Source organism: Kogia breviceps, chromosome 1 (assembly GCF_026419965.1).
Source record: "Kogia breviceps isolate mKogBre1 chromosome 1, mKogBre1 haplotype 1, whole genome shotgun sequence".
NCBI lineage: Eukaryota > Metazoa > Chordata > Mammalia > Artiodactyla > Physeteridae > Kogia > Kogia breviceps.
In genome coordinates, this window is record NC_081310.1 from 8396225 (window position 1) to 8421077 (window position 24853).

At 37.2% G+C, this 24853-nt stretch overlaps 1 protein-coding gene across 1 annotated transcript in view; it reads right to left on the reverse strand.

The window, feature by feature from the left end:
• Nucleotides 1–24853, reverse strand: part of CDC73 (cell division cycle 73) — a 91761-nt gene that overhangs the window by 11768 nt on the left and 55140 nt on the right. The window contains exons 11-14 of the mRNA XM_059041488.2: nucleotides 12751–12808; nucleotides 6202–6237; nucleotides 5807–5894; nucleotides 471–632 (exon numbers count right to left, since the gene is read on the reverse strand). Coding sequence (XP_058897471.1) covers nucleotides 471–632; nucleotides 5807–5894; nucleotides 6202–6237; nucleotides 12751–12808 — 344 coding nt within the window. The remainder of the gene's footprint in view (nucleotides 1–470; nucleotides 633–5806; nucleotides 5895–6201; nucleotides 6238–12750; nucleotides 12809–24853) is intronic.

A 24853-nucleotide genomic window follows, 5' to 3' on the forward strand; every position in this document is an offset into this window, starting at 1 on the left:
TTTTTGGCCAAACCAATAGCTTAATATTTTATTAAAGGACATTTTAATGCAATAAAAGAGCTGAACCAGGGTGATGTGACTATTTTTGTTACATTATTTCCTTACAATAAAAGTAACAATGCTTTCACTTATCATTTCTTACCAAAAAATTTGAATTCTCCAAATCAAAAATCTAAAACATAGGCCCTCTAAAGCAACATTAGTCTATTTGAAAATTTTGTTCTAAAAGCTGATCCAGAATAAATGGACAAGTGGAAAGAATTTTTACTCTCCAAGTTTTCCAGAAGTTTGTGTTTCTTCTTATAAGTAAAATAAAGTTTAGACATCCAAAATATATTACTTAGGTACTACTAGATTAGACATTAACACAGGTTTCAAGGATAGGTTCTATCTAGAACTCATGATAAAATTTGATACTCATTCATTACACAAAAAATTAATGACTATGTGAAAAATACAGATTAATTTACCAATCTTGAGGCATCAGTTTAAGGGGCTGGTCTACTACTCTGTAAGGAACTGTGACACTAATTGCAGTGCCCCCTGGTTGCATCTGGTCTTTTCTTCTCTGTATTAGAGTTTCATTTTCTCGTTGGCAGCCTTGTTTCTTCTTTTCATCTGATGGGACAAACCTTTCAAAAAACAGAAATGATTCCACAGGACTCGTTAAAAAGAAAAGAGATCGTATTTTGAAATGATTTTTAAAATAATGATAGTTTTAAACCCCAAACACATTATTCTTTGAAATAAACCCACTCTGCATGTACAGATCATAATGCTTGAAGAGTATGGGTCCTTATTTCCCATGCCAAGTAGAACTCAAGCTCACTTAGGACAGAAGTCAGTGTGTGTGTGTGTCAGTCTCAGACACAGACATGCCATTTATACTCCTTCATCTAGCACTGAGTATTCCTCAAGACTATATAAACAACCACACAAATCCTTGATTGCTCAAATGCTAGTAAGAGGGAAATTCTACTATAAATCAAAGGTCACTTGAAATGGAGCTGACGCGGCTAGCTAGATGACTCGGTCTACCCAGGAGCGTCAGCAAACGCCCCTTCCCACATGGTAACCACCACTCCCATCAGGATACAGAACATGTGCAACAGATCAGAAAAGTTTCCTCCTGTACCTTTCAGTAAATCCCCATCCTCCTCCCCCAACAGGCAACCACACAATTCTGCAATCCATCACCACAGACGAGCTTTGCCTGTCCTACGAAGTCATATATGCGGAATCATACAGGATTGTACTCTTCTTTGCCCAGCTTCTTTCATTCAATTTAATGTTTCTGACAGTCATCCACACTGAGGGGTATATTGGTAGTGAACTACCGATGAATTCTTTTTTACTGATGAATAAAATTCTATTGTATGAATATGCCACAATTTGTTTACACATTCTCCTGTGGTACATTTGGGTGGTTCCAAAATTGCGGTTATTACAAATAAAACTACTATAAATACTCTGGTGTAAGACTTTTTGTGGACGTATGTTTTCACTTCTGTTATATAAATACCTATGAGTGGAACTGTTGGGTCACTGGGTACGTTTAACTTTAAAAGAAACTGTCAGAAAGTTTTCCAAAGTGGGGTAAAGTATGAAGAACATTCTAAAGGCATCTCTGAGCTAGGTAGCAAGAAGTAAAGAACTCTTGGGCCAAAGACTGAGTAAAGAAGGGAACTCAAAGAGGTTAGAATAACACTGCAGATTTCTTTCCATCCACAGAAGGCACTGGCAAACTAATTGAACTTAAGCTTTGTCTTTTATTGACACTATATTTCACTAGATGCCTGGAAGAGGAAACAAAGCCCATATTCTGTTCAAGGTAGAGAATCTAACAGAAGTTCCTTCTTTCATAAAGCCAGGACTCTGGGGCTTAAGTTCAGTATAATATAAATAACGTAAACTAGAAATAAACCCACGGCCCACCTGTTTTCTTGCCTCCCATGCCCACCCCAGCCCTAACCAACACCCTGACAAGTGCAAGAACAAGCAAATCGCGGAACTGTAAACTGGACCTCACTTGGATTTAAAGCAAGAATTAACAACCCTGACCACAGTGACTGGTTCGGAAATACACGTGTTACACAAGCCAGGCAAATAAGACTTAATCCTGAGATTTTTGGTAACCTGGAGTTTCTGATGGTCACCATTGCCCCTGAAGCGGGAGAACCTGCTTAAGAGACAGAGAGACTAACTCCTGATCACTTCATTTAGCACTGAGTCCAGCTGTGTCAAAAGCTAGGACTACTTATATTGAGCTAATAAATTATTTTTTGATAAGGCTACTTTGAGTTGGTTTTTAATACTTAAAACAAAAAGTGCTCTAATGAATACAACCAGAAATGATGCACAACTGATTGGATGGATATTTGTGATTTGGAGAAATATTTTGATATCCACTGACTCATCCAATATTTGCTATTTATTTATTCCACTTTGCATTCCATGAGCGTGAAGGAGTATGGGTGATATGATTAAAGTCACTACTGTTTAAACAACAACAGTTCTAGTAAAATAATTTTCTTAGTATAAAATGCAAATGAATTGATATACCGAGGTAAGTTCCAGACTTTAAGTTTACATTATTTTGAAAAACAGAACAATCTTATGGATATTTCACAGATTAAAAACATAGTTTTCGGGAATTCCCTTGTGGTCCAATGGTGGTTAAGACTTCACCTTCCAATGCAGAGGTTGCAGGTTTGATCCCCGGTTGGAGAGCTAAGATCCCACATGCCTCAGGGCCAAAAAACCAAAACAGAAAACAGAAGCAATACTGTAACAAATTCAATAAAGACTTTAAAAATGGTCCACATCAAAAAAAAAAAATCTTAAAAAATATATATATAATAGTTCCTTTCTCCTAAATAAAAGAAGTTGAAATTGGAGCGGGGGGGGGAGCAATTAACAATAATTTCTGGATGTTAAACCTCAAACTGAGAATTTAACTTAAAGCAATGTTAGATTGGCTATGCTCCCAGGTGCTTAGCAGACACACACGCAAATCTTCATTCTGGAACTCAAAGAATTTCCACAAGAAAAAAATTCCAAGGAAAATGAACAGAAATTACTAAATGAAAACCATTAAATGAATAGTTAAAAGAAAAAAAAAACTAAACACACAAGGAAATGAGGTATAATGAATGAAACAATAATCAAAAGAAAATGATTAGTAAGGACTTCCAGTGATGCAGCTATCAAAGACCAAACCTGTAAAACAAGCCTACAAATACGTACATAGTTTTTTAAAAAAGAGAGAGAGACCAAAGATTTGAAAAAGAACTAAACAGAACCACTAAAATAGAAAAAATAAGGTATCTGAATTTTAAAATGAAATGACTAGACTAGGGGATGGCCAAAGAAACAGACTACAAGTTATACCTATAGAAATGATCAAGAATGCAGGTGACAGAGAAACAGATGGAAAGTAGAACTGTTTAAGAGACATGGATGATGAAATGAGAAAGTCTAAAGCATGTCTCATTTAAATCCCAGGAAGAAGAAAGAAAAAAGGGGAGATGAAGGGGGAACACACAGGTAATATCTACAGAGATAAGAGCCAGGACTTCCCAAACTGATGAAAACACAAAATCCATAGATTCAATTCTGAATCCCAAGGTGGGATATACAAGAAATCTACACCTAGGTACAGCAGATAAACAAATTTAAAATGATCTTTAAAATGACAAGATGAAGCAGATTTCCTTCAAAGGACTGATTACCGCAGCTGACCTCTCATCATCAACAAAGGAAGCTAGAAGGTAGTGCAATAATACCTTCAATGTAATAAGAAAAAAATTAACTCCTCTCTGGTTTTCCAGAGCGGTTGAATCATTCTGCGCTGCATGTGGCAGCAGGGAACATGAACTATTTATGGTCCAGCAGCCGTTCTGCCTGCTCTTCCCCCGTGAAGAGTGCTTCCCTCACGTGCGTGTGCTGAACAGTATTTGACTAATGCGAGGGGAACCCTCTGCCTACCTCTGGAACACTCTCTCAGTGCAATCTCTCCTCTTTGGAACTCTGCCCTGTGAGAGGACCATCGTGGCCAGAGTCACAAGTGCCATCCAATCAGTTTATTTTAAATAAACTTATGGTCCCAGTGGAACTTCTCTCAAGATCATGTTTATAAAATGTAAAATGTGCTTTTTCATACTTCCATGATACAACCTTAATTTTGTTATTTAAAATGTTAAAGGTGAAGGCAGGTTTTATTTTATTTTGTTTCATTTACTTAATTGAAGGGCTAGAAAACTGAAGAATCCTCAATTTTACATGAAACCAAACAGAATCTATGCCAACCTGAGCTATGGGTTACAGCCAGTACTATAATTGTGTGGAGGAGGTTTCAATTATGCATTAATTACATAGCAAAGCCTCCAGCTGACTCAAGCTGCAGGGGAGATGTCAGCTGCAATGAGGTGTTAAACAATGAAGGGAGTGTTTTAAACTGAGAAGAAAAATTAGGCATGATCTATCCAAAGAAGGTATAGTCTTGTTAAATTGTTTGGCTTCTCTGTAGTAAGGCTAAGGAGAAAGATGCTAAAATTTAGTTTCTGGTTTCCATGCACTACTTGCTATCTTTATTATAAAATAATATTTTATATTATTATCAGATCCATTTAAAGAGATGGGCCAAAATAATTATATTTCATATTCATCCAACTGTAGATTACTTGAGGAACTGCAGACTGTAGATTATCTGAGTAATCCACAACACTGTCAGAATACTAAACTTCACAAAAAAAGCCTAATAAAACATAAAAATATAAAACCTAAAAATTCCTTCTTTCCACACTGTTCTCAGGAAAAGGTTCACTGAAAATTTCACTCAAAAGTACTAAAGAAAAAATACTATACAAATACACTTGTATGTGCCAGTTACGTAGGTTTTTATACAGCTATTTAAGTCATAGGCATTCAAAATTCAATTCTGCATTTGGTAAAACCTGGAATTAGCAAGTATTACAACTTACTTTGCTACTCATTTTTAATTAGTCATAAGTTATTTAGAAGCAGCATGATTTTCTTTTGGAGGTGAGGTTGTTTTGTTTCTTTTTTAAGAATCATCATTTTACTGAGAAAGTTAAGCATCTGAAAATTTTAACACAGGATATAGATCTCCTCTTCACTTGTTCAACTATCTTTTACTGATGTCTAGGTTAAAAAAGTATGGTCCCTCCTCCTCCCTCTAGGAGGTATGTACATCTAATTATTTAAAGTTCATATTACTTTTCTGGTTCTTTAACCAGAATTTGGAAGTGAGGACAAGACAACCTGAATTTGTTTTAGAACCTCTTCAAGCTCTTCAGCTGGAGCAAAATAATTCACATTAAAAATTAATACAGGGCTTCCCTGGTGGCACAGTGGTTGAGAATCCGCCTGCCAATGCAGGGTACACGGGTTCGTGCCCCGGTCTGGGAAGATCCCACATGCCATGGAGCGGCTGGGCCCATGAGCCGTGGCCGCTGAGCCTGTGCGTCCGGAGCCTGTGCTCCGCAACGGGAGAGGCCACAACAGTGAGAGGCCCGCATACCACAAAAAAAAAAAAAAAAAAAAAATTAATACAATAGTACCCTCCCTCTTCGTTAAAACTTTTGTCAGAGTTTCTATAATTTTCCCCACAGGATTCAGATATAAAAGAATATACTGTTTTGAAAATTATATTTGAGACTGTCTGTAAAGCCTATAGCACTGAAACTGAATTTTTGCTTTCTCAAAATAAATACTGCATTAGTAACACTAATTCTCAACAATAGTTCCATGTCCTATGAAAAGAACAGTTTAACAAATTACTTACTTCAGGTCCTGTAGAAGGTCCTTTGCATTAAGCATGGTTATTAAAGAGGTGGTAGCTGCAGGAATTATGATAATGGGTGTTCGAGATCCTATAAGGATAAAATTTTAAAGGAGCAAATATGTTATTCAAAGGAATTATAGTTACTTTCCTAATTATAAGTTAAAAGTTTGTAAATTTGTAATTTTAACTCTTTCGAGCTAAAAAACATTTTAGTCAGCAGTAATACTCAGAATATTTAATGATCAGGATGACTTGAGCACTGACTACTCAGAACAGACACCAAACACAAACATTTGGTATAACTGCACAAGCATGCAATCAGCCCTGATTTTGTAAGCTAGCTTACTCACGTTTACTTTTTTAAAGTAAGTTTAGAGTCACAGGCACAACCTTACCTTTCTTCTGATTTGGGGGAGGTCTGGCTTGAGAAACTGTAAGAAAGAAAAAAATTCAAAATATTGTTATGAAAATCACATTCTTATTTTCAAACCGACAAAGTAAATAATGCCTAAAATATTTGTATTTACATATGACTAGTTGCAGAATTTTTAAATGTATTGCAATCTTCTTAAATACTATTAAGTTATTTCTCTGCTTCACAAAACCACTACAGAGCCTTAGCACTTCAACAATCAGTGGTCACAAGGAAAGGGGATATATGGGCACTGGTAGGCACTGAGTATCCACATTCATGGATGCTTGGATCTAGAAAAGGAAGCAAATAAATAACTTCTGAATTAACTGATTACACTGTAATAAATGCAAAAACAGAGTACTACAAGAGCATCTAACTCTGGGGGAAGGGTTGGGAGAGGGAAATGTACTTAACCGCTGTGGAGGAAAAACAAAGACATTACTGGGGACTAAGACCTAAAATATTTACCTTTTTCCTCTCTTTTTAAAATTTTTTGGGTTTTTATTAGCAGAAGAAAACATTATAGGCAATGAGTCATGTAAAGGTCTTTATTCTGGAATTGCCCGTATTATCAATAATTTTGAATACATGTTATAAAAACATGAATATTTGTTTCTTTTCGTTATTTGTATATACAATGGACTTTATAATACACAAAAATATTTGTTGGCATAATAATAGCAGTATTAGCCTAGTTCAAGATTAACATATTTCACGATAAAAAGTGCTGTATGTTCAATTTTCAGTATTTATTCATACAATAAATTTTTATTGACTGCCTTCTACATGCCATGTGCTGTGCTACAATTAATTTTTTTAATCACAAAAAAATAAAAATTCAACAATTTAAAATTCTAATTCAACATTAGTTCTTAGAGATACCACTTTTAAAGGAAAGCACACACATCTTTGGAATATGTTCCATTTTAAAAGCAGTAAAATGCTAAATTTTAACTAATACTTTGTACTCCTTTATATAGCTATTTCATTGTGAGAAAATATTATGTAGTCCAAAAGTATGATTCTTCTAGCCACAGAAAGCAGAGAAAGATATATACAAATACAAGTTCACACACATATTTATTATAGTGTTCTCATCTTTCTTCTTCCTGAGAAAAAAATTCTAAAACTTTCTTAAATTATTTTTAGAAACAGTACTCATGGATACATCTGACATGTATACATGGATACAGCTAGATAGTGTCATCTGGAATATAATACAATCTCAATAAATACTTAGAATTTGCTGGTGGGATGGACAGAGAGATGGATAAACTGGAGACGGGAGCTGCTGGGAGAATGACTAAAGAGAACAAAGAAATCTTCAACTGAACTACCACTGATTTGCTAAGGGAACCCACAATGGACTCTGGAATATAGGAAAAGATTCTCTAAAATCAAGGCTGAGAAGACTTAATGTAGCAAAAACACAAAATATGAAAGCTCACATATGAAAAATAAACTTGAGGTGTTTAGTAAAAAAAAAAAAAAATACAATTAAGGACCAAGACAGGGACATGAAGATGAACACGCTAATGATAAGCCTGATTTAAAGGGTGGGGGAGGGGCTTCCCTGGTGGCGCAGCAGTTGAGAGTCCGCCTGCCGATGCAGGGGACACGGGTTCGTGCCCCGGTCCGGGAACATCCCACGTGCCGCGGAGCGGCTGGGCCCGTGAGCCGTGGCCGCTGGGCCTGCGCGTCCGGAGCCTGTGCTCCACAACGGGAGAGGCCACAACAGAGAGAGGCCCGCGTGCCGCAAAAACAACAACAACAAAATAAAGGGTAGGGGAGGAAAGAGCAGAAAAATACGAGTCCACAAGGAGAGTGACGGAGAGCAAGAGGCTGTACTCAGAGGACCTCGATTCTCTCCCCACGGCGCCGCTTCGCCGCTTACCCCGGCACGCTAAGATGAACGCTGCTCAGCTTCAGTTGTCCCCAACCATACATCAGAGACAACAACTTCTACATCTTGATTCTGTTTTAAGAGTCTTAAAAACAACAAGGCAAGTTGTCCAGGTCCTGGGCCCTGGGCATATTTACCATTCACTAAACCTCACGGCCACCGCTGATGTAAACTGCTACTGCTTCTTAGGCCTCTACCACTACCACTGCCTTCCGCAAACGCAATGACCGATTGTTTACAAGCTGAGAAGAGGCAACTACTGTTATGATGCTTGATTTCAAATATAATTATATTCTTTACTTAAATATTTATTCACAGCCTATGTACACCACACTCTGCTAGGTTCTTATTTTTATGATGATAAATAAAACAGAAATAATCCCTGCCCTCAAAGACTTTTCAGTAAAGTAGGGGAACCAGACCATAACAAATAGGCAAACAAATACAAATAAACAAATTTGAATACATAATATTAAGGAGCAAAGAGAATGTACACTGATATTAAAGTGTCCTTTAGACAAAATGCTTAGAAAGCCTCTCAAAGGAAATGGCATTTAAGCTGAGGTTTGAAGGACAAAAAAGAGCCAACTTGCAAAGAACAAGTGAAAGAACAGTCTTGATAAGAGGTAGGAATGTGGGCAAATGCCAAAGGCAGGAAGAAACTGTCATGCTTATGGAACTGCAAATGTGCAGACAGACCATGTGGACAAAAGGAAGAGTGGCAGGAGATGAGGTTAAAAATACACGCAGGAGCCACTTTATGTAGGGCTTTCTACGCAACCTTAAGTTCGTTATTTAAGTGCCACTGGAAAACCCTGTAACTTTTAAGCCAGAAAGTGACATAATTTGATTTTCACGTCACACCTTCTGTAAGGGAAAAACAATAAATTTAGATAAGGGATCCAAAGGGGGGACAACCGTGAAAGCAGGAAGCTCAGTTAGGACTACCGCCAGTATTCTATAGTGGTGCTACCCAAATTATGTGCGCTTAAGCATAAGGTTTTTCTGTAAACTTTCCAAGGTCAACTGAATAAAATACAGTAACAATGAACAGGTAGAAAACTGGCCATGCACCTGGATGTTGTGCCAGTACTGTACCCTCATTTCCTCTCTGTATCTTGTTAGGGACCAGAACTAAACAGGTAATGGACTAATGTCAACACTTTAAGATGCACTAGTCGAGAGAAATGCTGGTGGCTTAGACTTGAGTTGTGGCAGTGGAGATAAAGAGAATAGATAAATCTGGAATACAGAAAAGGTAAATCTGACAGAACTCACTGACATATTAGATGAGAGGAATAAGCAAATGTGAAAAATAAAGAATAACTCCTAAATCTTGGACTTAAGAAACAGAGTTGATAGCGGTGTTATTTATTCATGAAGAAGCAGAAGAATGTGAAGTAAGACATCTTGGGAAAAATATCAAAGAGCAAAGGTTTTAAGGTTTAATCAGTTTTAAGATGCCTACGGCACATCCAAATGTTAAACAGTTAACAGATGATACCAGAGGCAGGAAGAATTAGGGACCCAAGCTTGAAAATCATCAGCACATAGACTTAAAACTATGGAATGAGGTAACCCAGCCAACATTGACCTAGGCTACAAAGTGGGTCACTGAGCAGGGCTAAGGCGAACTCTCTCTCTCAATCTCACGTGAGCAGATAAACTAGAGTTACACAGTCATGGGTACTCACCTACCCATTTCAGAAGACCTATGAAACAGAAGCAAAGAATGAAAGCTGGAGAAGTGAAGTACGTGATGTACACGCGTTAGAAAGAGGCAGCAAGAGCAGGGATGGATACGTGCAAGCGATTTAATGTGGCTATAAAAAGAAACAACATTAAGTTCCAGGACTGTAGCCTATCAAAGGCTTGTGTTGCTTAATTCACTGGAAAGCTTGTGCCTCTTATTAGTTCTATTCCCTAAATGAATGTTTAGAAGTTGGGAGTAACTGTAAACACTTTAAAATATTAAATTGGGGGCTTCCCTGGTGGCGCAGTGGTTGAGAGTCTGCCTGCTGATGCAGGGGACACAAGTTCGTGCCCCGGTCTGGGAAGATCCCACATGCCACAGAGCGGCTAGGCCTGTGAGCCATGACCGCTGAGCCTGCGCGTCCGGAGCCTGTGCTCCGCAACGGGAGAGGCCACGACAGTGAGAGGCCTGCTTACCGCAAAAAAATTTAAAAAAAATAAAATAAATAAAATAAAATATTAAATCGACCCACGGACTTGCCTGGCACAATTAGTGCTAAATAAACACTTGTTGAAAGAATAAATAAGAAAAAATGATCAAAAATGGAACACCATGGGACTTCCCTAGTGGCCCAGTGGTTAAGAATCCGCCTGCCAATACAGGGGGCACGGGTTCAATCCCTGGTTGGGGAACTAAGATCCCACATGCCTCGCAGCACAGCAAAAAAAAAAAAGGAACACCATCCTTGAGTTCCTTCACTGAAGGAAGAAAGAACAGGTAGTTCAGTCCCCTATTTCCAAATAATTCAAACTCTACCTAACAAATAACAGTATAGATCTATGCTGTCTCATGTATAACGTTACATTGCCAGAAATGTTTTGTGTGGGTTTTTTTTTTCAATTTTAAAAAGATAATCCAGGTGAACGTGCCATATATTGTGCAACATGCCTTCAAAATTGGGCATCACCCAATAAGCAAATACATTTAACAATCTGCAAAATGAAAATTCACTGATCAAGACAAATAAAGATAACAAACTGCTAACGCCCACTCAAGTCAGGTCTTACTGACAAATGAGCATTAAAAACTTATAAAATAATCACTGCTTTTGGAACGGTGGGTAAGGACTGTGGACCTATGGGAGTCAATCAGTGAGTGAAAGAAGAGGAGACCTCACATGGATGGGCATCAGTATTTGTTATGAGACATTAGATAAGATTAATTTCAACCATTTTAATCACCATGGCAGAACAACTGAAAAAGAAAGATGGACTGTTAGGAGCTGAAAAGACCCACAGGCTCCCTCCCTCACATGTGACCTTCCCCAGGATCGCGTAACTAACCAGCTGGTAGAACCCAGCTCCCTTCGCCTTACCACATGGCACATTTGAACAACTGGGTTTACTCAGGTATCAGTGCCACCCCTACCCCTTTCCTTTGTCTGCCAAATGATCTTGAGAAAATGTGAAATGGAGACAGTTATTTATCACACGGCACAAAACAGAGTTAGAATCCTCAGGTGGTGGTTTCTTCCTTTTTACACCATTTCTGAATTTCTCATGTGATCTCCTTTAGGCTGACCAACTACGGGCTGCCATCCCTCCCTTCCAAGGGAAAACAAATCATTCTGCACCTGTCATTCAACTGCCGCCACAATATCCCTCTACTCTGCAGGCTGTGTTCCTTGGGTCCAACTCAGCCTGCCCATTCCTATCTCCTTGACTTTTTTCTTCATTCCCGAAGAGAGCTCCTTTAGCTTCTCCTAGTTTCTGGCACTGAGTACATGGAAGGCATTCAAATATTTTATTAAATTTAATTGCTCTTCCTTATACTCTCATTAACAGCTTTTGGTATGGTCTTCTCTACCGAAAAACAGTGCCATGGTTCTGTCATCTGAAAGAAATTACATCCAATGTGCTCCAAATTTAACAAAGATTTCAAACAAACCCGTCATTTAAAAAAAAAGTAAATACTAGTCATGTCAAGACCCAGGTTTATGGATCCAAGACACAGTGAAAGAGCCTACAAAACCATCCCAATATAAACCTCTTAACATCATGCTTTTAAAGTGCTTCCAGAAATCTGAATACCTGTAATCTACATAATTTTAGAATTAGCCTATGTGCGAACATACTATGAATAAAAAGATATACAAATCTGCACTACTGACACTAACAAACTGAAAAGGAAGATCACCCAGCCAAATTCCTGACTGTGCCTTTTCAATTCTTTTCATTTTCTTCACAGCCACTTTTAACAGCACTGATACTATGCTAAATGCAAAGATAAAACAAACGAACACTAAAATCAAACCCAAAACACCTAAAATGAATATAGCGTTCATATCTACATGCATTTATAAAGATCGATCTTTTTAGGTACTAGGAAAAGGAAAAGAAAATACTGCTAACATACTGCGTTGCCAAAAAGTTCATTCAGGTTCTTCCATAAGATGTCACAAAAACCCGAACAAACTTTTTGACCAACCCAGTAACTTCAATACTACCCTTATTAACATAAACATTTTTAAAAATGAATATAGAACCTAATATGCTCAATAACACAGATATCTGAAAATCTAAACATCAAAGCTGCTTATCAGTCTATTAAAATTATGGTTCTATGCTTCTGTAGGAAAAAACAAAAATCACATCCACCATACTATCATGGAATTCAAAAAAGGAATTGATGGGGGAATGGGTACATAATAAAAAGCTTTTAAAATAATAGCATTTTTCTAAAATCTTAAAAACATTTTCTTAAAAATTTTCTTTAACTCTTCAACTATACTCATTTACTCAAGTAAATGTTCTTATACTAGTTTTGAAGTATTTTAAGTAAAATTTCAATTCCTTCAAAGCATTATACACTATCAAAAAATTTCAGTCATGATTATAGAAAAAAACAAAAATCAAAAAGTTTTATATTTTTACCTGGTCTTGGTACCGGCTGTGCTGCAGGAGTCTGCGTCTTACGGGCCGAGGCACCCTCCTTTAAAAGAATAAAAATGGGTATGTTAAAGTTCCTTGCATAATGAACACTTTCATTGAATTACTGCAAAGAAATTCTATATCTCTGTCTCTCTTTCAGTCACTCCACTTAAAAAAAAAAAAAAAGGAAAAACCTCCCCTTATCTTTTATGCTATTGGTTGTGAAGCAGTAAGAGAAATCTTTAGTGGAAATATATTTAAATTGTTACCATTCAGTGGTTATTGTAAGTAGGTAGTATTTTGCAAATACTCAATGATTTGCTTAATTGCTGACAATTATAATATTCTCAGAAATGTCATTACCAGTTTAAAAATCAAGTCAATCTTTTTTTCCCTTAAAGAGTCTCAAAATGAATAAATGATACATAATCTCACATTAGAAAGATGAAAGTGTTACTTTGAGTTCATTTTTAAAAAAAGTAAATATTTCAAATTAAATGCCTTTTAAAATATTCAGGGGAAATAATCCATTTATAAAGATGAGATTTGTTACATTTAAGAGTGGTTGAAAATACCTTAAAAACTGAATAACAAATCTCAACTAATTACTAAGCATGTAATATATACAAGGAAATATGCTATGTATTGAAGTACATCAATTATATACTCAAGAATAAATGTCTCTGAAATGCTTAAGATACTTCAAAAGTTATCTACATTTAGTGCGTTTCAATCATATTCACACTAAATTCTTCATTAAAACATTTTTCTTTATAGAAAGCTACAAGTGTAAATTTCAGAAACAACTAGTAACTCATGGAGATTTTATTCTAGTTGTATTCAAGTGAAGGAAATTTGATAAATATCACAGAAGTTACATAAATCCATAATAATAAAAATCACTACTACAACCACAGAAACATTTCTAAAGAAGTCCTGCTAGGGCTTCCCTGGTGGCGCAGTGGTTGAGAATCCGCCTGCCGATGCAGGGGACACGGGTTCGTGCCCCGGTCTGGGAAGATCCCACATGCCGCGGAGCGGCTGGGCCCGTGAGCCATGGCCGCTGAGCCTGCGCGTCCGGAGCCTGTGCTCCGCAAGGGAGAGGCCACAACAGTGAGGCCCGCATACCACAAAAAAAAAAAAAAAAAAAAAAAAAAAGTCCTGCTAAACAATGTTAATTTTAATTATATTAAATTTTCTTCAAAAATTTGGAATGGTAAAATCATTTGGAATGATAAGCTATCCCAAAGCATCTTTTTTAAAAATAATAATTATAAAAATTACTACCAACACAGACAATGTATTTCACTTGGAATTCAGTGGGATTCCTGGCATTCAGTTAAAAAGCCGAAGAAACCATTCTTTACTGCAAAAAATAATAGCAGCAAGAGGTAACTAGCAAAAACTTTTTGGGGAAACAAGGTACCCGAAGACAGCAGGACATCCTTTTCCAATATTTTCACTGTTATGCATTTAGTTATACATTGTGTGGTTGAAACCGAGTCACTCTGGATGCCGCTTTCATGGATGTGTTAAGTTTGTGAAAATTTGTCAAGCTTATTAATGGTATGGTCGTTACACTACAAGTAAATTATATTCAAGTAAAATTTTAAATGTAAAGAGAGTTATTATTAAGGTGGAGAGCATATTAAACATTTAACTTCATTTAACGTGCTGAAATTTCTGATTTATATTTTTCTCTAAGTTCGTGGTAGGGGACACAACAGCTTTTACTCATCTTTGTAAATCTAGTACCTAGAACACTCAACAAAGGTGTGTCGTATTGAACTGAGTCTAGACTTTTAAAAATCAGAAGCCAAGGGATAATCATTAAATAGAAATCAACTAGACATTATATAATAAAATAACAAGATTAAGCTTTAACCATATTACTTTTAAATCCTTACATGTAAATACAGACTCACTGGGTATGGTTTAAGTACACAGAGAAGGAAGAAAAACAAAGGAAATGAGACAGGAAAAGCAATGAACACACATATACGGAGACCTCTTTCCGTCTGCCTTTGACTATAAGGCTGCTTGAATCCAAATCAAAGCCCGCTTCACCGGAATAGAGGAGACTTAGATGAAAATCACTAGAATACAGCACTATGTGCATATTAAGAGAACTATCCAAACCAGAACTGATCCAGCTGACTACTAAAATATACCTACACTATATGAACAAACAGTATGGCTCTTACAGCATGGGTCAGCAAAGGGGCAAGCATATATATGTAATACGAAAAAAAAGTCTTTTCTATTACAAATTATTACCCTTAAGTATTTCTGTCTACAAAACTAGACCCCTTTAAATATCAACAATGGGCATTTTATGTTTACCAAGTAAGATATCTTTGCTTGGTGACCCTTTCCCGTTCCAAATCATTCCTTTTGGCAATAAGCCCCTGGTTCCTGGTCACTGGGCAAGACATATAGGTCTACTGAGAGTTCTTCTTCGATATGTGTTTTATAAACTGGAGCTCGCCAGTCACAAGGCTATAAGGAGGTTAAGTCTAAAATTACAGATAACCGTGTCTCTTGACTCATGGAGAAAACCCATCTGCAGAAGGACATAATGAAGTTACTGTTAGGGAAAACACTGACTGAAACCGCCCGCCCTGACCAGGCAAGGACAGTGACGATCTGCATGAGTTATTTTACGCCACCAACCGGAAGAATATGGGAAAGGTCAGAGGACAGAGGATGTCAGTCCACATGTCCTACCAACCTCCCAGAATCTTCCTCACTGGAATCCATCTCGGCTGAACGGTTCCGCGCGCGCCACCAGAAAGGACCCTGTGTCAGAATGATTGGCCAGAGACAACCTGGAAACTAATCCCATCACCATAAAGCCAGAGACTGCGAGTCACGTGGCAGGGCAGTCCTCCTGGGTCCCCTTACCCTCCTCTCTCCACCCGGCGCCCCTTCCCAATCAAGTCTCTGGCTTTGTCAGCACGCGCGTCTCCTCGGACAATTCATTTCCGAGTGTTAGACAAGAAGAGCCCGCTGTCGGGCCCTGGAAGGGGTCCCCCTTACTGCAACATTACCAGCATACAAGAAAACACGTGGAATACAATATACCTCATAATATCTATCCAGTTCTAATGGCCTGTAAGACCTATTCTCCCACTAACTCTTCTGATTCTAAGAGCCGTTAAAATCCCTCCTCTCACTCTATGCGCCCCACACAGACAATTTTCGTCTTAACTAACTGAGCAGAATCTGTTAATCGCAACCCGAAGAGTGTTATCGAATTTTGTCTTCTCCGATTCACTGAAAACTCTGAGTTGCCAAAAGTTACTACAGTGTAACTTTGCTTAATTCTGAAGTAAACACACAAAAATAAGCTCAAGCGCACACAAACATACACAGCTATGACACTTCAGTAGGCTGTGGGCTCCTGGAATGAAAACCAGGAGACTTTTGCTAATCACGTCATTAGTTCATGGCCATTTCTAGGACGCCCTAGCCAATACTAAGAGCTAAAAGCTCATTCTACTCTGACATGCATTATTTTGAAATAAATTTGTAGAAGTCATTGCGTAAAGGACCTCAGAAACCATATAGTCCAATCCCAGCACCCTTTACTCTCAAGATGAAGAGACAGAGGTGAAATAGTTTTTCAGAGGCTACATAGTGGTATATCTGGCATATATTAAGAAACAGAAATAATAACTGGAAGTAATGTGGAGTAAACCAACAGTTCTATATTTTTAAAGATATTTGGATTGGGGGGAAAATACTACTCAGCTGGGAAAAGAAAAGTATCAGCACAAAAACAACTAAAAGAGAGCTGACAAGTTGTGCTAATCGGAGAGGAAAACCTGCTTTCTCTTAAAAAGTCAGAATCATTACAATCTCACTAAGACTTGAGGCATTCTGGAAAAGAAGTAACTGATAAAATGGGACGGGGGAAATAGTGATAGAATCATATTTGCAAAATGTAACAAGACAAAAACAAAGTAAACTGTTTACAGTCCTCCCTTGCCTTCTTTTAGCAAATGCGATGACCTAAAATCTTCTGGTATTGGGAGACAGAAGAGTGGTATCTGCTGCTTAAACAACTAGAAAATAAAACCGTAATATAAAATATAATAAGAAAGAATATTTGTAACAAGTATCAGTATGCAAAATATACATTTAATTTTGAAAAATGCTATTTATATGAAATTTAATGAAATACTGAAACTGCTTAATGAGGAAAACATACAGAATACATATGCAGATTCTAGGAGTTTATAATCTACCTCTTTGACTACTGTATTTATGAGAGGAAAAGTAATATGTTTTAAAAAGTAAACAAATACTAATTTACAGTTGCCTGTTTTTTCTTTTAAAAAAGTAACTCATTCCCATGAAATCTGGATTTGATATTCAGAATTCCCAAGTATCAGGATTTTTTCCTTTCAGCAACTGAAATTTTAAGTTCACTGAGTGAGTCTTCAAGTATTTTGGAAAAACTATGTACAAAAAGGAAACTGCAACTCTGAGCAAATCACAATGAGGCTGAAGAGCACTAAAGGTTTCAGGAACAAAACACGTCAACACAAATTTTAAGTAGACCTGTCATAACCTGGGGGCATATGTATACAATGTCTGCCAATACAGAAAAGAGCTGATACCTTTCTAAAATATAGTATAGTATATCTACACAGGCAAGCCTCAGAGACACTGCAGGCTTGGTTCCGTACTACCGCAGGAAACTAACGTCACAATAAAGTGAGTCACACAAATTTTTCTGGTTTCCCAGTGCATATAAAAGTTATGTCGACACTATACTGTAGTCTATTAAGTGTGCAATAGCATTATGACTTTAAAAAATGTGCATGCCTTAATTTTAAAAACTTTATTGTTTAAAAATGCTAGCCATCCTCTGACAAGGCAGGGTTGCCACACCTTCAATTTATTGAAAAAAGAAAAACATGCAAAACCTGCAAAGCATGTAGTATAATAAAATGAGGTTTGCCTGTTAAATATACAGATTTGATACCTCTATCAACCTTCTCATTATGCTATATAATTACTTGTCTACTTCTTCCAACCAGACCATCAATTACTTGAGGTCAGGGACTGTCTATCACATGTCCAATGCCTGTTATAGAGAGCCTGATGCATGGTATATATGCTTAATAAATATACATTAAGTAATTAATTAAAACAAACCCATGCCTTAGCATTACTAATTCACTAGTGTTATACTGGTTAAACTGCTTTAATCTGTTAAATGAAGATGGTAAAAATATCATAAAAGATTACTGAGAGAAACAAAATTTATTTATTCATTCCACATACTTTCATCGAGAGCATCAAGTACCAAACAAGAAACTGGGAATGCAGCAGTATAAACAGAAGCCATGTGGTCCCTGTCCTTATGAGATTGGCAATCTAATGGAGGAAGCCAGTGACTGAATAAATGAATGAACAGAAGTTTAAAAATTAGGAATATAATTACATATGTATTTAATTATTCACAATGTGCATATATGTGTATTTGTCTGCAAGTGTGTATGTGTGTATATGTCTGTGTGTCCAGCTCACTGCCCAAAATAGAGACTAATAACTGTTAAACCATCTGCTTTCCACAAAGAGACATTCTCTATACAAAGCTAAAAAAGAACTAGCAAACCAAATTCAGCAGCATACTGAAAAGATTATACGCCATGACCAAATGGGATTTATTCCTGGAATACAAGGATGGCTCAACATATGGAACTCAATCAGTGTAATAAATCACATCAACAGAATGAAGGGAAAATAACCTCATGATAAAACTTCATGATCATCTCAATCAATGCAGAAAACGCATTTGACAAAAGTCAACATTCTTCCCCTAAGATCAGGAACAGGGACAAGATGTCCGCTTTGCCCACTTCTACTCAACATAGTACCTTAAGTTCTAGCCACAGCCATTAGTCAAAAAAAGAAATAAAAGACATCCAAAACCTGAAAGGAAGTGATAAAATTATCTCTTTGCAGATGACAAGATGTATATGTAGAAACCTAAAGATTCCCGGGGTGGGGAGGTTGCACAGGGAACAGACACCCTACCACAACTAATCAACTATTTCAGCAAAATTGCAGGGTGCAAAATCAACACACAAAAACCCACTGCGCTTCTATACGCTACCAACGAGCAATCTAAAAAAGAAACGAAGGAAACAATCCCATTTGTAATGGCTTTTAAAAAATCAAATACTCCAGAATAAATTTAACCAAGAAGCAAAAAAACCTGTATGCTGCAAACTACAAAGTGTTGCTGAAAGAAATTAAAGCCATAACTAAATGGAAAGACATCTATGTTCATGGACTGCTAGAATTAACTATATTAAGATTTCAATACTACCCAATGCAATCTACAGATTCAACACAATCCCTGTCAAAATCCCTAAGGTATTTTTGCAGAAAGAAAAACTCATCCTAGAATTTATACAGAATCTCAAGGAACCCCAAAGAGGCAAACTAATTTTGAAAAAGAACAAAGCTGGAGGACTAAAACTTCCAGATTTCCAAGCTTACTATACAGGTACAGTAATCAAAACACTGTAGTAAGGCATAAAGACAGACCTATAGACCAACGAAATAAGACAGCCCAGAAATAAACTTTCACATACATGAAAGGTGCTAAGTCCATACAATGGGGAAAGGACAGTCTTTTCAACAAATGATGCTGGGAAAACTGGATATGCACATGCAAAAGAATAAAGTTGGACCATTATCTTACATCATATACAAAAATTAACTCAAAATGGATCAGAAGCCTAAATTTAAGAGCTGAAACTTTAAGACTTATAGAAAAAATCAAAGAGAAAAAGCTTCATGACATTAGATTTGACATCAGTTTCATGGATATGATAGCAAAAAGTACAGGAAACAAAAGAAAAACAGATAAACTGGACTTCATCAAAATTAAAAGCTCTTATGCATCGAAGAGACACTATCAACAGAGTGCAAAGTCAACCCAAAGAACAGGAGGAAATACTTGCAAATCATTTATTTGATAAGTAATTAATATCCCAGATATTTGGTTACAATATTATTCTGGATGTGTCTGTGAAGATGTTTCTAGATAAGATTAACATTTTCATCAGCAGACTGAGCAAAGCAGATTGCCCTCCCCAAAGGAGATGGGCCTCAACCAATCCACTGAAGGGCTGAACAGAACAAAAAGGCAAAATAGAAGAGAGTTCACTCTGCCTGGCAGTGGTCAAGCTGGGACATGGGTACTCTCCTGCCTTAGCCTCAGACTGGAGCTTACACCACCGGCCCTCCTGGTTCTCAGTCCTTCATGCTCAGACTGAAGCTATACTATCCCATCAGCTTCCCTGGGTCACCAGCCTGACGACTGTAAATCCTGGGACTTCTCAGTCTCCCTAAGCACATGTACCAAGTCCTTATGATCAATCTATCTATCCTATTGATTGTTTCTCTGGAGAACCCAAACTAATACAGCAATAAAAATTTGGATCAAAAGAGAGGAAAAGAGAGTGAGACAGAACACAAAATCTTTAAAGAGGTATTCTTTCACACTGGGAAAATGTCAGGTTTTTAAAAATTATTTATCTGTAGATTAAAAAATTACATCCACATGAATGTAGATGAAATGTTAATCACAGCACTGCAATTAGAAACAAACCAAAGCATGTGTACTGATCTCCTTTAACACCAAAGTCTATAATGATCACATACCTTCTGGTACAAATGAACAATTCTTTCTGAGTTTTAATAAAAGCATTATCGTTCTCACTTAAAACTGGCAGAATTGTTTTTATAGTGGCAGAGGGATACGGGTAAGGTAGAAGGTCCACAGGCTCATTTGTGTAGCTTATGCATCCATGGACTAAAAACAAATACACTGATGTTAACTAGAGACAGAATAAATCAGTGCAAAAAAAAAGCTTGATTTACAAGTCTTGAGCTCTAGGTTCTAGCTTTGGCCCTGCCACATTAAGAGTAGACCTTTGAGAAAAATCACAACCTCTCAGGGTCTTAGTTACCTTGCCTGTAAAATGAGGAAACTAGATTTTTAGATGACCTCAAAGGTCCAATTCTGCTCTGAAATTCCATTATTCTAATGTAAGTAATACCTTTTCACCAGGAACAATGCCATTACAGTACAACCCGAAGGGTCCAATTAACTGATTAAGTTTGAAGACATAATTCAATGTGAGTTTTCTTCAAACCCATACAACTTATAATTTTGTTCTATAGCTTATGAATTTACCCTTCTTTTGTTTCGTATGAATAAATAATATTCTCCTGCCCAGCTCCCTCTATCAAAGGTTACACGTTTGGAATTATATTAATTTCGTTGTTTTGGGAACCAAAGATTATAGCTACTAGCAATATAGGTAGAAAGGGAAATAACAATATTGTAAGCTTTAAAAGGAAATATTCAATGTTTTACCATTTAATGATTCAAGAAACTGAGGAAGCTAAAATAAAACACAGACCTGTACATACTTAACTATCTGAAATCACACATACTAAGGCAACGGAAATGTCGTGAAACATTATAAATTCCAGAGATGTTAATAAATACAAATTCTGTGAAAAGTTACAGAGGAAATATAGATAAAACTCAAAGTCTACTATGAGGATATTTATGAAAAAGAAACATACTCAATATGTTAATTAATAAGTAATCAGGGAGACACTAAAAAAATGGAGGGTACGGGCTTCCCTGGTGGCGCAGTGGTTGAGAGTCCGCCTGCCAATGCAGGGGACACGGGTTCGTGCCCCAGTCCAGGAAGATCCCACATGCCACGGAGCGGCTGGGCCCGTGAGCCATGCCCGCCGAGCCTGCGCGTCCGGAGCCTGTGCTCCACAACGGGAGAGGCCACAACAGTGAGAGGCCCGCATACCGCAAAAAAAAATAATAATAATTAAAAATAAATAAATAAATAAATAAAATTTTAAAATGGAAGGTATAAACAGAAATATATAAGTTTTCATTTTTTAAAATTTAGTTTACTAAAACTCAGCAACTGTATTATCTGTGAGCCCTCTTTTTATTTATCAAAAGGGGATAAAATATTAGAAATACATAAAAATTAAACAGATAAAAATGTAACATAAAACCAACTACAGGGCTTCCCTGGTGGCACAGTGGTTAGGAAAACGCCTGCCAATGCAGGGGGACACAGTTCGTGCCCTGGTCCGGGAAGATCCCACATGCTTCGGAGCAACTAAACCCGTGTACCACAACTACTGAGCCTGCGCTCTAGAGCTCCGCGAGCCACGACTACTGAGCCCGTACACCGCAACTACTGAAGCCCGTGTGCCTAGAGCCCGTGCTCCACAAGAAAAGCCACCGCAATAAGAAGCCCGTGCACCTCAACGAAGAATAAACCCTGCTCGCCGCAACTAGAGGGAGCCCGTGCACAGCAACAGAGACCCCATGCAGCCAAAAATAAATAAATTTATTAAAAAAAAAAAAAAAAAAACTCCAATTGGGAAGATCAAAAGTATCAAAGCAGTGAAACTGAGTGAGACCACAGTGAATTGTACAAGACAAACTGTACCTGAAGAGAAAAACTGTAAATAACTATATAACATTTACTTCTAGTTATCTGTGCCATCTTTATAATGATTTGTGTACCCATCAAGTCTAGAAATCCCTTGAAAAAAAGGAACCTAAAGATGCAGTATCTCATACGCTCCTGTAATTTGTGTATATGCTTAATGTATTTGCTGAACATAAGTGAATCCGTTGGGCATCCTCTAAGAAATTAGGGAGAGGAAGAAATCAAACCCTAAAGTCAACCCTTACCCCTTCCTAATCCTATAACCTTTGCCTGTCTCTTTTGCAAAGTTTTGAAAACTTTGCAAAGTTTCTTTATACTAAAGTCCCTATTGCCAACCAGACCATAAACACTCATTCTGAAGACAGCTACGTACATGAATCTAGAATCAAGTATACTCAGTGCTCCCAGGTCACCTCAAAAAGGCCCTTTGGGGAAAACATTCTATTTAGTTACTTCAGACTTTTGCTTTCGTTCCTTATCTACTAAAGCTATTAAATAAGAAGCATTTTTCAATACTAATAATTTATATTTGGGTAACTATGCTTCTTTGTGAAGTTTTAGGGGATCTGTAAGTTCTAACATATTACATCTACCTGAATTTACAACCTGTCACACTTTGTAATGAATTAACAGTGTTAATATTTTTAAATACTCTTATGTGCTGGGGAGCAGGGAGTCAGGAGTAAGAGGCCTGAAATAATTTAAAGGTGCAGACCTAGTAGGCTTCACAACTCTATGTAATAAATATTTTACACTGACCACTCTAACAATCTAAAATTAAATGCACATGCACAGGTAACATTAACCTATGTATGTAAAATTTTTAATGGAAACCAATATCCTAGCAATATACTCTGTATTACATTTATGTTTTAGATTCATTTAAAGAAGGTCTCTCTCTCTCTCTCTCTCTCACACACACACACACACACACACACACACACACACACTGAGACACTCAGAAGGCCTTGCTGTTTCCAAAGATTGTCTCCCACACTTCAGAGTACCTTCCCCGGCCACACTCACTAAATGCCCTTCAATTATTTTGTCAGCCAAACACACCTTCCCTCGTAAACTTCTAGAACACCTCCTAGGAAAGTAGTATCAAGCCCAGTACTGCCTTCATTGATAACCCCAGCTCTAACCTCTAAGACTATTCCATGTGTGCCAAATAACAACTGAAAGATTCTAGGTGATTCATGCTAAAAAGAAACAGCTATGCTACTGAGAAACCAAAGAATATACAAGCAAAAAGGCATACCTCGTTTTATTGCACTTTGCAGATACATTTTTTTACAAATTGAAGGTTTATGGCAACCCCATGTTGTCAGATCATGGTTAGCATTTTTAAATTAAGACATGTACATTGTTTTTTTAGACATAATGCTATTATCACACAAAGTATACTGTAAACATAACTTTTCTACGCACTGGGAAACAAAAAATTCATGTGACTCACTTTATTGCTATTTCGCTTATTACAGTGGTCTGGAATTGCACCCCAAATATCTCTGAAGTATACCTTTACTATTTTTTTAAATTAATTAATTAATTTTGGGGGGGCTGCATTGGGTCTTTGTTTCTGCACGTGGGCTTCCTCTTGTTGCGGCGAGCGGGGGCTGCTCTTCGTTGCGGTGCGTGGGCTTCTCATCACCGTGGCTTCTCTTGTTGTGGAGCACGGGCTCTAGGCACGCGGGCTTCAGTAGTTATAGCACGTGGGCTCAGTAGTTGTGGCTCGCAGGCTCTAGAGCGCAGGCTCAGTAGCTATGGCACACAGGCTTAGTTGTTCCACAGCATGTGGGATCTACCCAGACCAGGGCTCGAACCCAAGCCCCCTGCATTGGCAGGCGGATTCTTAACCACTGAACCACCAGGGAAGTCCCTGCCTTTACTATTAAAGTACTTGCCAAATTACTGCTGATTTTAGATGCTTACATTTTCCCTTAGGATCATTAACAGTTTGTATGAATTAAACCAGATAAAGGTGTCTACAGTTAGTTTTGAAAGAGACTTTTAAATTTAGCTCTGCTTTCAAGTCTAAAGAAATTCTTAAACAATATGAGAAACTGCAGCACAAGCTTGTGAAAACTGAAGGAAAGAGTAAGGCAGGCAAACACTGACACTTGTGGTCATTCTGAGATTGCTAATTTGCAATCAGCTAATTCCTGCTTTGCGAGTTCAAAGAAAAGGGAAACTGGTTCGTAAATCTTATATTAACTTCAAAGGAAAATGCCACATTCTTAATAAACACAATAATTTTTTTCAAAAATGGAAAACTACTAATATTAAATAGCCAAAAATATGCTATTTGTCCAAATCTTTTATGTAATGAAAAAGATGTCATCTGATTTTGAGTCAAAACAGTCAAGAGATATAAACTCCAACCAAACACTGCTATGCAAAATTGCTGATTGATCTCAATAAAATTAAAATTGATATCTAAATAACTGTGTCAAATGGAATTTTTCAGAGTACTACGTTGGAAATTACACCTAATCCAAAACATTAAGATTTTTCTCCAGCACTGGAAAAAGACAGCTAGTTCTTCAGGTGAAATAAATGGCTTGCATTTAGGGGCC